The sequence below is a fragment of the Rutidosis leptorrhynchoides genome, chromosome 3 (assembly GCF_046630445.1).
Source record: "Rutidosis leptorrhynchoides isolate AG116_Rl617_1_P2 chromosome 3, CSIRO_AGI_Rlap_v1, whole genome shotgun sequence".
Taxonomy (NCBI): Eukaryota; Viridiplantae; Streptophyta; class Magnoliopsida; order Asterales; family Asteraceae; genus Rutidosis; species Rutidosis leptorrhynchoides.
Genome location: NC_092335.1, coordinates 41667527 through 41682368, shown reverse-complemented (window position 1 = coordinate 41682368; position 14842 = coordinate 41667527). Strand labels below are relative to the sequence as shown.

The window sequence follows — 14842 nt, the reverse complement described above, 5'->3', positions numbered from 1 at the left end:
TTGTCGGGTCATTAAACTAAATGACTTTAGCGTTTAAATTCACTTAATACCTAAAATATATCATTAAACTGTTTCTTTCAAACAAACTCGTAATTCCACGGGTTATTTCACTAGTTCAATGATTAAACTCTTCAATCACACTGAACTGATTGTGCATTAACTGAGCATTTGAATGACTTTAATTTTCCTTCTAATTAATTGTTAATTAATGGGCCACTTCATTTAACTACGATGATTTTATATATTCTTGACGAAAAAAATCATTTTAAGTAATCTTTAGTATAGATAGATCATTAGAACGCACACAAAAGATGCAAAGCAAAAGGGGACCAGCTTCAAGTGGTACCAAGTGACAAATGTGTCATGCCATGTAATGTGCCACATTTGTAGGATCGTGTGGTCACAAGGCAGACCATGCGTATGTAATCAAACCCATTTGACTCGTGTACCTCGCCATCCACGCCAACTTAGCACATGGCCACACGGATTGTGATTATTAATCCACACGTATTTTGCAATCCTTTTCCTTCTTTAAAGGTGGAGATTGTACACCATTGAATTTGTTGGGTTTTAACAAGTTGCATAATACTTAGAACATTTTAAGAAACAAATTAAAGCGGAAGCATGTAAGTATTAACATTTGGAACTTGTAAACCTTTAACCAATTAAAGTTAAAACCCAATTAGGATCAAGTTATGAAATATGCTTACAAACTACAAGCAAGTAAAGAGATTATACCTTCTCCTAGCTTGTTGTTAGATGATGATGAAGATGATGATGAATGGAGCTCCAAAACAATGAAACCTCAAGTAGCTATACCCCAAGCTTGACACCAACACCTTGTACTTTGGTTAGGATTTAATTAACACTTGAATTAGCTTGCAAAAAAAATGAAATGAACCCTCTTTGTTGCTCAAAACCCCACGGCAGTTTCAGCTCAAAGGGAGCAGATTTTTGCAAGTTTTTTTTTCTAGTATTTTGATGTGTATAGCATGTGTTTTTAGTCTCCCACATTCCTTGGTACTTATGCCCATGATACTTGAAGAAACCATACACATGGCTAGTCAAAGTGCATGCTCCAATGCCACTTACTAGTTAGTTTTTAAATAAGTTTTATAAAAGTTAAATTTTTATAAAACTAATTTATAAAACTTCCATCTTTAATTTATATACACATTACATTATATAAAACCAATTTATATAAAATGTAATATAAATTAATTAATTATTTAACCTATAAATAATTAAATCCATATTATATAAATTATTCCATAATTTATATATATATACACATCAAGTAATATTTAAGAAAACCATTTTTCTTAAAGTTCAAGTGTCGCGTATTTGATCAATGAACCAATCGTTAAAATCAAATACTAATAAGGTGTCGGTAAGCTTGTTATTGGGTATGACCCAACTTGGATCATAACATGTTAGCCACATTAATTTAATATGTCTCTCGGGCATACAGAAAAACCTACAATCTCCCACTTGCACGAGAAACATAAGAAATTAATGCAAGTGATGGATACAGCCTAACACACCGTCCATCACCCCTAATATGTTATGACTTTGTGCCATTCAATAACATCATCCCTTTCGAGCTTCCTACTCGAACTGATATATGTAGGTGAATCTTTCATTATATCCTTTTGTCCTAGATGTCATGTTAAATCCAAGAGTTACAGAGTGATCACTCTCTTATAGATTTAACTTTTCAGGCCTTAAACATCTGACTCTCAACGAATAAGAGGGACAAATTCCATCTTGACTACATACGTCCTAGATATACACTTTGTAATATACCTGAGTTCTTCCTTATGTACTACCATGTTTCAGAATAGCGAAGGAAAGAATCAAGGCACAGTACTTGGTGAATATCCGAACCCAATATGTATCTCAGGTCAGAGGATACAATGATATTCGCCTTTACTCAAGATTACATGTGATCAACCACAAAGGCTCTATACAGTAATTCTTGAGAGCGGGTCTTCCAATATTTGTTTCCCACAAATATCTATGAACCTTGGTTGCAACCTTGCCCCACATTCAACCTATGAATGTATACCAATCCGAGTTCATAACAGTCTGAACCTTACACTTGTTCCCACAAATGTGATCGACTACGGAAATTTAGAATAATTGCTTATTCATGGATGAAATATGCAAAATAGGAACATAACTCAAATAAATTAACACCATAGTTATATTAATGAGTTTGAATAATTTCGTTCCGGTACAATACATAAAATAGATCATATCCAATCACTAGAATATCGAAGCCCTAATGCACAAACATGTCCCTCATGTTTTGGCCCATGTAAAAGCTTCGTGAGTGGATCCGCAACATTTTGATCTGTATGAATTTTGCGAATACATATCTTTCCTTTTTCAACTTCATCCCTTATGTAGTTGAATCTCCGCTCAATGTGACGAGTCTTTTGATGGGCACGAGGTTCCTTGATTTGAGCAATCGCACCCTCGTTATCACAAAAGATCTCAAGAGGGTCCTGAATGGAAGGGACCACTCCTAAGTCGTCGATGAATTTCTTCATCCATGCAGCTTCCTGAGCTGCCAGTGAGGCGGCAATGTACTCCGACTCTGTAGTGGATAACGCAACAACCTCCTGTTTCGAACTCTTCCAAGAGACCGCACCACCATTTAACATGAAGACATAACCGGATTGTGATCGAGAGTCATCTCGATCAGTTTGGAAACTCGCATCCACGTAACCTTTTACAGCGAGTTCCTCCTCACCAGACCCATATATTAGAAACATATCCTTAGTCCTCCTAAGGTATTTCAATATGCTTTTAACAGCAATCCAATGACTGTTTCCTGGGTTATTCTGGTATCTACTTGTCAAGCTTAGAGCGCATGACACATCCGGTCTAGTACATATCATTGCATACATGATAGACCCAATAGCAGATGCGTATGGGACTTTCTTCATTCTCTCTTGTTCATCTTTCGTGGCAGGACACTGAGATGAACTGAGAAGGGTTCCCTTTTGAATAGGTACCAAACCTCTCTTAGAGTTTTCCATCTTGAACCTTTTCAAGATTTTATCAATGTATGTACTTTGACTTAAACCTATCAATCTCTTGGATCTATTCCTATAGATTCCTATCCCCAATATGTATTGTGCATCTCCAAGATCCTTAATGGAGAAGCAACTCTTTAGCCAAGTTTTGACTCCTTGCATTGTGGTAATATCATTCCCAAATAATAATATATCATCCACATATAGTACAAGGAATATGATAGTGCTCCCACTAGCTTTCTTATATACACAAGCTTCATCACCATTTTTAATGAAGCCAAATTTCTCGACTTCCTCATTAAAACGATGATTCCACATTCTAGATGCTTGTTTCAATCCGTAGATTGACTTCTTTAACTTGCATACCCTTTTAGGATATTTTGGATCAACAAAACCTTCAGGTTGGACCATATAGACATCTTCCATAAGATATCCATTTAGGAAAGCGGTTTTGACATCCATTTGCCATATTTCATAGTCGTAGTGAGCAGCAATGGCAAATAATATCCTAATAGACTTTAGCATTGCCACTGGCGAGAAAGTTTCATCATAATCAACCCCTTGAGTTTGAGTGAAACCTTTTGCTACAAGTCTAGCTTTATATGTATCCAAGTTTCCATGTATGTCGGTTTTCTTCTTGAAAAGCCATTTGCAGTCAACTAGCTTAGAGATAGGAGGTTGCTCAACAAGTTCCCACACTTGATTTTCATACATGGATTGCATCTCGGCGTTCATGGCATCCTGCCATTTATCTTTATCAATCCTTGATAAAGCATCTTCGTAGTTTGTCGGTTCATCCAAATCAACCGTATAGCAACCATCCACGAGAAACCCATATCTCTCGGGAGGATTACTAATCCTACTAGATCTTCGAACGTCTTGTGTATTTTGATCATCCACTTGATCATTTTCAACATCCTCATGTTGAGTACTAGTGCCAACCAATTGTGTATCATCGGCTTGATCTTGTACCTCTACAAGATCTATCTTCCTTTCACCATCACCTTCCATAAGGAACTTGGTTTCAAGGAATTCCGCCTTTCGAGCAACAAATACCGTTTGCTCGGATGGATCATAGAAGTAATATCCCATGTCATCTTTGGGATATCCTATGAAGATACACTTTGTGGATCGAGCATGTAGCTTATTTGCTACATAACGCTTAGGATAAGCTTCACATCCCCATACTTTCAAGTATGAAAGAGAAGGAGGTTTTCCAAACCACATCTCATGAGGAGTTCGTTCCACTTTCTTGGTTGGGGTCATATTTAAAATACGAGCCGCGGAGCTTAGACAATAACCCCAAAATGATAGAGGCAACGAGCTTCTTGCCATCATAGATCGAACCATATCCATTAGGGTTCGGTTCCTCCTTTCGGAAACTCCATTAAGTTGGGGTGTTCCGGGTGGTGTAAGTTGTGAGATAATCCCACAACTCCTAAGATGATCTTGGAAAGCATCGCTTAGGTATTCACCTCCTCTATCGGTACGAAGTACCTTAATTGTCCTATTGAGTTGATTTTGTACTTCGTTTTGATATTCTTTGAATGCTTCAAACGTTTCGTCCTTGTGTCTTAATAAGTAGACATATCCGAAACGACTAAAGTCATCAATGAAAGTAACAAAGTATCTTTCACCATTCCTAGTCATGGGTTTAAAGGGTCCACACACATCCGAATGTATTAATCCCAATAAATCTTTAGCCCTTTCATAAGTTCCTTTGAAAGGTGCTTTAGTCATCTTGCCTTGTAAACAAGATTCACATACATCAAACGAATCCATTTCATTTGATTTCAAAAGTCCATTCCTTTGAAGTGTATGCATTCGGTTCTTGTTTATGTGACCAAGGCGACAATGCCATAAATAGGAATCACTCAAATCCCTTTTGAGTTTCTTGGTGCTAGTGTGGTATATAGAGCTTGATGATGCGTCATCATGAACCAATTCATAAATTCCATTTGAAGGTGAAGCCTTGAAATAGAATATATTATCTAAATAAATGTGGATATCATCATTAACAAAATTAGGATTAAAACCACATTGTTTCAAACGGGAAACAGAAATAATGTTTCGACATAAGTCGGGTGCATACAAAACATCATTCAAAATAAGTTCCAAGCCACTTGGAAGTTTTAACACAAAGTCTCCTTGAGCTTTCACTTGCACTTTAGCTCCATTCCCCATGAAGAGACTTGATGTTCCCGTTTGCTTGTTACTTCTTTTGAACCCCTGCAAAGAATTGCAAATATGAGTTCCACATCCCGTGTCTAATACCCATGTATTAGAAGAAGTAATACTAAGCTCTATATATACCACATATATATTACCTGAGGTTTGCCCTGCATCCCTCTTGTCCTTCAACTCCTTAAGATAGACCGGACAGTTTCGTTTCCAATGACCCATCTCACCGCAACCGAAACATGGGTCTTCCTTGGGGTTTGCCTTCTCGGCTACCTTTTGCTTCTTAGCCTTGTTGATGGTTGGGGTAACCATCTTCCCCTTCCCTTTGCCTTGATAGGCGGGTCCTTTTCTCTTAGCCACCTTTGGCTTAGAGGTCTTACCTTTGGACCCACCTTGATCGATTGCTAACACGGGTAAAGCCCTTTTACCCATGCTAGTTTCCGCCGTTCTAAGCATACCGTGAAGCTCACCTATGCTCTTATCCATCCCATTCATATTGTAATTAATTACAAATTGATCAAACCTTTTTGATAGGGAGTTAAGGATAAGATCGGTGGCTAACTCATTTGATATGTTCAAGTTAAGACGGTTAGCTCGATCAATAAGGCTTTTCATCTTAAGTACATAAGATGAAACCGATTGGGTGTCGTCCATACGACAAGCATGTAGCGCCCGAACCGTTTCGAAGCGTTCGACACGCGCTTGTTGGAGGAACATCTCCTTCAATTGCGTTATCATGTCGTATGCACTATGATGCTCGAAATCCTTTTGGAGTTCGGGTATCATAGTCCCAAGCATTAAGCATGAGACTTGAAGGGAGTCGTGGCAATACTTATCGTAAAAGGCCATTGCCTCCTCATCATCCTCATCCGGTTGATCGGGAATGGGGTCCTCAAGTACATACGCTTTATCCTCTTGTTTGAGGACAATCCGAAGATTGCGGAACCAATCCATAAAGTTGGTATGGTTGAGTTTGTCTTTCTCTAAGAGAGACCTTAATGATAGGTGGTTTAGGTTAAGTGGTGCGTTTGGAATGTTGTTGTTGTTATTGGCGGCATCTACAAAATTAACAAAGTTCGTTTAAGTATCGATTTTAATTTAACATTCAATACCCTTTAAATCAAATTGAATTATTAAATTCTAGAATCCAACGGTAAACCAAATTTCGGTTAGGTGACCTTTATCCCGCAATTTGATTTAGCTAGGTAGTCAATAAATGACAATTGCAATCCATTTGCAACTTCTAGAGTATGGGATCATGCAATCCTTTTGCATGGCATATTTATCCCATCAACGCCTATTTGTTCCTCATGCTTCGGTGACCCTAAGTTCATGATTCCCAGATCAAGTCGTCCTACTTGTATAGACTTGTAAATTTAACATACATGTGGTTAGGTGACCTTTATCCCACAAGCATGCGAAATTTACCTTAATCATATTAGTTTGCTCATAACGGTTAGGTGACCTTTATCCCATCATGAGTTCCCTAATACTTTTAAGTGTCACACAATAGGATGGCGTTTAACTTGTTTGCCTTGTTAATAAGGGATTTTAAGTTTTCATTAATTCTAGTTTGAGAAAACTTTTGCACCATACACCAACATGCATTTAGTGTATGGTTTATTTGAAAATCCATTTTCATGTTTTGTAATTAAGCCAATTACTTGATATAAACCATTTTATATGTATGATCCTTATCATGTTCTTAATAAGCGTTTATTAATGTCCTTTTACCATTTCAATTTAACCATTTAAATTGTCGTTTTGCATGTTGTTAATAGCGTCTAATTTAACCAATTAAATTTTAGTTTTGTTTGTTGTTTACATGTGTGATTAACTTGTAGCATACAAACATACAATCCACAATCATACAATAACAACCAAGCATGCAAAACAATATGTTCACAATCAAGCCATTTTTGGTAAGCATTTTGTTTAGCCGAAAACAAAATGCCACCGGGTAAGGGTAATAACACAAAGTAGGAGATTTTAAAACTCCCACTTAATCTTGCATCCAAATGCTTCTTCTTGTGTTCTTCATCTTGCATCTTCATTTTTACAAAAAATATATCCTAATACATTTTTCTCTAAAAAATGAAAATACAACCTAATCTATTTTACATACCAAATATAAAATAAATTACATAACCAAAGTAATAATATTACAAACCAAATTGCATGAATATTACAACCACATGAATGAATTAATATTACATACCAAATGAATGAATTAATTCAACCAAACATGCAACCATTCAAACAAAAGGCCAAGGCTTGATTGTGAACTTCAACCTACAACAAAATGACCAAAATGGAGCAACCAAAACCCATTTTGGGTCCATACAAATTCGGCCAAAAAATTAATCCCACCCAAACCCAAAGTTTTTGCATTTTACTTGCATGCATGTTCATAAAATGCAAAATATAGTGGGTTTAATAAATCATCTCGAAGCATATTTCAACAACTTCGGCTCTAGATACCATTGTTGGGTTTTAACAAGTTGCATAATACTTAGAACATTTTAAGAAACAAATTAAAGCGGAAGCATGTAAGTATTAACATTTGGAACTTGTAAACCTTTAACCAATTAAAGTTAAAACCCAATTAGGATCAAGTTATGAAATATGCTTACAAACTACAAGCAAGTAAAGAGATTATACCTTCTCCTAGCTTGTTGTTAGATGATGATGAAGATGATGATGAATGGAGCTCCAAAACAATGAAACCTCAAGTAGCTATACCCCAAGCTTGACACCAACACCTTGTACTTTGGTTAGGATTTAATTAACACTTGAATTAGCTTGCAAAAAAAATGAAATGAACCCTCTTTGTTGCTCAAAACCCCACGGCAGTTTCAGCTCAAAGGGAGCAGATTTTTGCAAGTTTTTTTTTCTAGTATTTTGATGTGTATAGCATGTGTTTTTAGTCTCCCACATTCCTTGGTACTTATGCCCATGATACTTGAAGAAACCATACACATGGCTAGTCAAAGTGCATGCTCCAATGCCACTTACTAGTTAGTTTTTAAATAAGTTTTATAAAAGTTAAATTTTTATAAAACTAATTTATAAAACTTCCATCTTTAATTTATATACACATTACATTATATAAAACCAATTTATATAAAATGTAATATAAATTAATTAATTATTTAACCTATAAATAATTAAATCCATATTATATAAATTATTCCATAATTTATATATATATACACATCAAGTAATATTTAAGAAAACCATTTTTCTTAAAGTTCAAGTGTCGCGTATTTGATCAATGAACCAATCGTTAAAATCAAATACTAATAAGGTGTCGGTAAGCTTGTTATTGGGTATGACCCAACTTGGATCATAACATGTTAGCCACATTAATTTAATATGTCTCTCGGGCATACAGAAAAACCTACAGAATTGAGTTGTCTATTTGATAGAGACTCAGACCCGGCTTTTGTGAACTCATTGTGCATTCGCAAAAGCAATGATGATGTTCATATGGCATGCACTGGCGGCCCTTTTGTGACAGTAACAAAAAGAGATGAATACATGGGTAATCACACTTTATTGTATCCTAAATGACAGCAAGATAAATGTAATCATGTTAAGATTATGCACACTATTGTTTACAGAGATAAAAGGATAGTAGCAGTCATGTCATGAAGAATCAACGAACTATAAACCACTAGGTCCCACTTAATTACGAAGTGACGCATGAGGGACAGCAGGAAAACCATACTCATCCACAGCCTGTAAAGCAAACATAAATCAAATGATGTTAGGCTTAAAAGAATACTTGGGGAAATTTCATGCATTAATAATTATACTTTGGACAATTTCCTGCCACCTTCCTTTTAAGCTAGCTTTTATTTACCATTTGACTGGTAAACAGATTAAAATTGCCACCTCATAGACTCTCATATAGAGGCATGCTAAAGGCATTTGGCTGATGGTGGAAGATACAAATTTAACAAATCAAACGGTTACAATTTTCAAGCATTAGCGAATGATGACTCAAGAAAGAACAACACGTATTTCAAATTCACCTGATTATTAACTCTGCCAGATGGCACTGCATGCCCACTAGGAGCTGATGGAAGGTTAAGTTCTTCATTCAGATCAGACTCGTTATCAGGTTGAAGATATGAAGGCACCCCTTCACCTTCAGTTTCCTGCCCCATGTCGGCCTCCAGAGCATCAAGTTCTGCATCAACAAAGTATTGAATCATGAAAACCAACGATACATAATAAGCCAAAAAAAAAGAAAGTTGATATTTAAAATGGAAAACAAAATGTGTGCATACCACCCATGAGATCATCTTCATCAATGTCATCTGGCACACTGTAACTTCTACCAAGAGATTCTTGTATTTCATTGCTAATATCCATCATGTCCATCATTTCATCTTGCAAATTCTACATAGAAATAGATTCAAAATGGTCCACATTCAGTTTTATAGAAAGTCATATGGGAGAAATAAAATACATGATAAACCATAAATGATATACTAACATCAATGTCTTGAATCTTAACGGTCTTCATCATTCCTTTTAACTCTTTGTTTGCTGATTTCAAAGCTGACATCTGGAAGATACAAAATTCATGAGTGAAAAGGAAAACAAGTCATCAAGTATTCATAGCATAAAATACTTTAAGAAGATTGCCTATCATTCACAAATCTATAAGGCAGAGCACAATTTACAGATAATATCCAAAACCAGAAACATAAACACTTAAAATTGCAAAACGTACTGTTTGCTGAGCATCTTTAATTCCCTCTGAAGCAAATGCAACTTGATCTAAGTTAAACGTTTGATTGTAAAGCATGTCACGTTGTCCTTCGTACCTGCCAGAAATTATACAAAAGTTGCAGTGCAATCAAGCCAGAAGGATGTACATGTTTTAACTATGAAATTCTTTAACAATTTAAATGTAATTTCTTCCTCACTGAAAAAATTAAAGACTTTTTCCTGTCAATAAAAAAAATGATATAATATGAGGCTTCATAAGCTACAGCTTTACCAATTCTATGGCATAATTGTATTTTGTTATTCCCATCGAAGCCTTGAAGGCATATCCCAATACCTTCATTATCATAATATAATTCTCAATTCATAACTATTAGATGTCCAAAAAAAATGTACTTTTCCTAATTATTTTTCTCATTACACATTACTGATTGCCCAACTTATCCTACAAGTCTACAACTAATATGTTCCTACTCTTAACGTACAAAAAGCATTTGTCAATTGCAAAACAATATCAAGCATGTACAGCTATTTGCATATACAAATCAAGCAGTTAAAGTATACAGTAGCCTACATTCTTTTTTGCTTGAGAACTCTCATTGCTCGAGCCTTCACAGCTTCTTGAGCAGGACCAGGTCTTGTTTTCTTGATCTGCTCTTTATATCGCGCAAGTTCACCATCAAGGCGTTTAATCTTTTCATCCACTGTTTCACCTCTCTTATTGATCTACGAGTATAACATAATATAAGATTAAGCAGGCTGCAGGCATCCAATTCCATAATTCGGCAATAGTTACATCAAGTATCAACACTACAGATATGATAGAAAACTGTCTGATTGCCTCATGGCTAGACGATAGGCTACCACACACTAACATTACATAGATAAAAAATGCATATGTATTGGCTTAAACCGAAATCTATATAATACAGCAATATACATACACAAACGAGATATGTAGTTCACGATCCCTAAATCTACAAACATCTTAAGATCCTAATTGAAGTCTTAATTCGTAAGATAACTCAATTCAATTCCTACACTGATGATATCGAATGAATACCGAACACAAGTACTAATCACAATCATAGATATCATAGATATAATAATAAGTGGTGAAAATCAATACACATTATACGAAAAACAGAATCGATATAAAATATAAATACCCGATCAGATGCGTCATTAAGTGAAGGCGGTGGTTCTTTGTCTTTCTTAGCACCGAATACTCTCCTCATCGCTGTTTTTACTTTAATTAAATTTTATTGGTGATTTTAGTGGTTTTTGAAACCCTAATTCGATAAAAGTCAACCGTCAACGGGATGGTGTTCTTGCGTTTTGATTTTGTGCGGTGATTAGCGAGTAATTTCGATGAAGGTAATGGTTGTCCTCTTAGGTGGATTTGGACTTTCATATGGTGAACCCTCTGATTATTCGTAATGAATGTACAAATATAGTCCCTAAACTTTACGTACTTCACATTTGTTATTTCGTTGACATTTTTGGTCTGATTTTATCAACAATGCGGTGTACAAATATAGTCCCTAAACTTTACGTACTTCACATTTCCATCGCAAAATGACTTTCCAAATAAAATTTTCAATTCAAGATTTATGAGTTTAGCTTTTATTGACTAACGCTATGTTCTCTTCTTTTTTTACTTCAAAAACAACTAAATTGTTGACAATTCCTGTCCTTACTTCTTGTTATAGTCATTAATTGAAGAAAAAAAAAAAACATTGAGTATTGTCTTATCTTAAATTTGAATATGATTCTTGTATCAAACAGATTCATAGGCATTCTTGTAATTAGTGCTAGACTTACCAAAATCTCTAAAAACCCTAAGACTGATTTAAATCACTTCTTAAAAAAATCTATAGATACTCACGTTTCATCTCTTTTGTTGTCCTACAAAAGTGATTGGTTGGATGAATTATGTTTTTAGAAAACTTTAATCATGGTTTATCTCAGTCATCATTCATAAAATCTTTTACTCCGTATATATCATACAATTTTATATCCCGTCTTAAACATTCAATTCCTCATGCTCATAAAATCCCCTCTTTACCATTCCTAGTTCACAAATTCATATTCAAATAATTTTTCTAGAATAACAATTTTAAAAGCTAACTTACTTTACAAATTAATACCCTCGTGTGCAAGTCACATGATCATATTTAGCGGAGCTTGAGTAACGTCCGTCAAGTATATGTACAAAATACGTAACAAACCCAAGGCCTATATGTGCAATATGCACCAAACACTAGACCCAATAGCGTAATTTTGTCTAATAATAACTTCATATAATCATATACCACGTTAATATAAAACTTAACATGTATTTAATTACTAGTGAAATGATGTGTGAAATTACCTGGTTTGTTTAAACGAAATAGTTTAATAATATGTTTTAGGTATTAAGTGAATGTAAATGCTATAGTCATTTAATTTAATGACCCGTTGAACCATAGATTTCGACTAAGAAACTTGTCGTTGGTTTTACAAACATATTGATATACTTAACTTGGTAAGAATAAATGAACTACATTTATTCTCCCACCACTTTCTTCAAATTTTCATCACAATTATTAATTATCTTGTCATAAAAGCTACATTACAACATTTTATTGAGACATGTATTTCGTATACATATGTAACGTAATTAATCCCGTGAGAGAACTCATATTTGAATAATAATATAATAATAATGAAGTTTGCTCTAAAATTTAGTATTTATATTTTTAGGGTGTGTTTGGCGCAAGAGCTTATGAGAGCTTAAACTTTTGATTTTAATAAGCTCCAAGTAATAAGCTTTGTTTGATAGACATAAAAAGTAGAGCTTATGAAAATCATAAGCTCTAGAAAAATACGCTACTTCTAGTGTGACGACCTGGAAAATTCCGACTTATTTTAAGTCAACTCTTAATATGATTTAATATTTTCGACACGATAAGCAAAACCTGTTATCTTGAGTATCAAAAAATTTTGAACTATTTTCATAAATTCATTTAACCTTCGACCATTCTCGACGATTCACGAACAACTGATATAAACAGATATATATAAGTATATAAAAATAAATATAAATATATACAAAATTTTGAAATAAGATTTAATTGTTAGAAATAAATATGTAAAATAATATAAGATATAATAAAATTTATTATTAAAATAAATCTATATATATAAAGTATATTGAATATATATATATATATATATATATATATATATATATATATATATATATATATATATATATATATATATATATATATATATATGGTTTCAAATTATTTAGTAAACGATAGTAACACTCGTTTGACATTCGATTGTGATTAAACAAATTTAAATACGAACTTATGAGAATATAAAAATAATCGTTGGTGTGTAAATAGGTTACATCAATTATAGGTTTGTCAAAAATATATCTAATACCTTATGGCCAGTTTTAATATTCCGTATATATTACTTGGAACTGAAAACAAATAATGGACGAACCTTTTTGATCAGGTTTTATACGGTTAAAGACCAGAATAAATAAACGTATTTAAATTAAAAATATGAGATTTTTCTGAATACTTTTAGCCGTAACTGATTAGCAACGGAGCACGATATACTATCCGTGTTAAAAATTGTCGGTAACTAAATGCCAATTAAATGGCTGTTATACTGTGCATAATGGAAACATGTTTACTAGTTTGGTTTTGTTCTTTTTCTCCTCACTATCTTAAATATTTACGGAGTATATATTATATATATACATATAACATGTGTATACATATATATATATATGTGTGTGTGTGTGTGTGTGTGTGTGTGTGTGTGTGTTTGTGTGTGTGTGTGTGTGTATGTGTGTTAAGATCACCACCACATTTCTCAACTCAAACTACCACGACCACCACCTCCACCCTCAACCGCCACCCTCTCCATCGTGAGCCACCCACGACCACCACAATCATCGACCACCTTCACCCTCACCGTCATCTCCTCTTTCTCTATCCTATTCTTGCTCAATAAACCGCCATTTTTCTTCGTTTGCCAACCCAGAACCGGAGCACCACCATTGGATACAATCGTAAACCGCCATTTTTTTTCTTCGTTGTTGATGTAGCTACTGTGTCTTTTATTTTCTGTTTCAGTTTAACCAAACTAACAACCATCGAAACTGTTGGGTTGTGTTGCCGCCGATAAAGTCATCCAACGCCCTGACTCCGCTGTCAAAGAGCTCGTCGAGAACAACCCTGATGCTGGATCAACATCCATTAATGTTTCTGTTTTACTACAAAATGAAGCAACCAAGATGATGCTACAGTAACTGTAACAATGAAGATGACGATGAACAGATGCTGTCACGATGTTGAAGTAGCGATTGTGACTCGCGAAACGTAACGAAGATGTTGATGATGGAAGTTGGTAAAGATTGGTGATTATGAAACGAATAAGAGAATGATGGTGATGAATAGATGTGATGATGATAATGATAATGATCATGAAGATGATAATGATGTATGATGATGCGTATATTACAATGATGATGATGATGATGGTTAGGATGATGATAATGAAACACGAAATAAAATGATGATGATGATCGATGGTTATGATAATCAATGATGCAAACGAGAGTGATGATGATCACGAGGTCGTGATGATGATGATTATGTTAGATTGATGATGATGATGATGCCGTAGATTGACATGATGATGATGGTATATCATTCTTATCATAATAATAATAATAATAATAATAATAATAATAATAATAATAATAATAATAATAATAATAATAATAATAATAATAATAATTATTATTATTATTATTATTATTATTATTATTATTATTATTATTATTATTATTATTATTATTATTATCATTA

The 14842-nt window shown here is 34.2% G+C and overlaps 1 protein-coding gene across 1 annotated transcript; it reads right to left on the bottom strand.

Moving 5' to 3' along the window:
* Positions 1-8704: 8704 nt before the first annotated feature.
* On the bottom strand, positions 8705-11352 carry LOC139895995 (vacuolar protein sorting-associated protein 60.2-like). Its single transcript, XM_071878566.1, has 7 exons — positions 11135-11352; positions 10540-10691; positions 9970-10063; positions 9730-9801; positions 9521-9632; positions 9263-9420; positions 8705-8966 (listed from the first exon to the last, which is right to left on the bottom strand). The coding sequence occupies exons 1-7, from the start codon at positions 11201-11203 to the stop codon at positions 8913-8915; spliced, it is 711 nt and encodes a 236-aa protein (XP_071734667.1). The 5' UTR covers positions 11204-11352; the 3' UTR covers positions 8705-8912.
* Positions 11353-14842: the final 3490 nt, after the last annotated feature.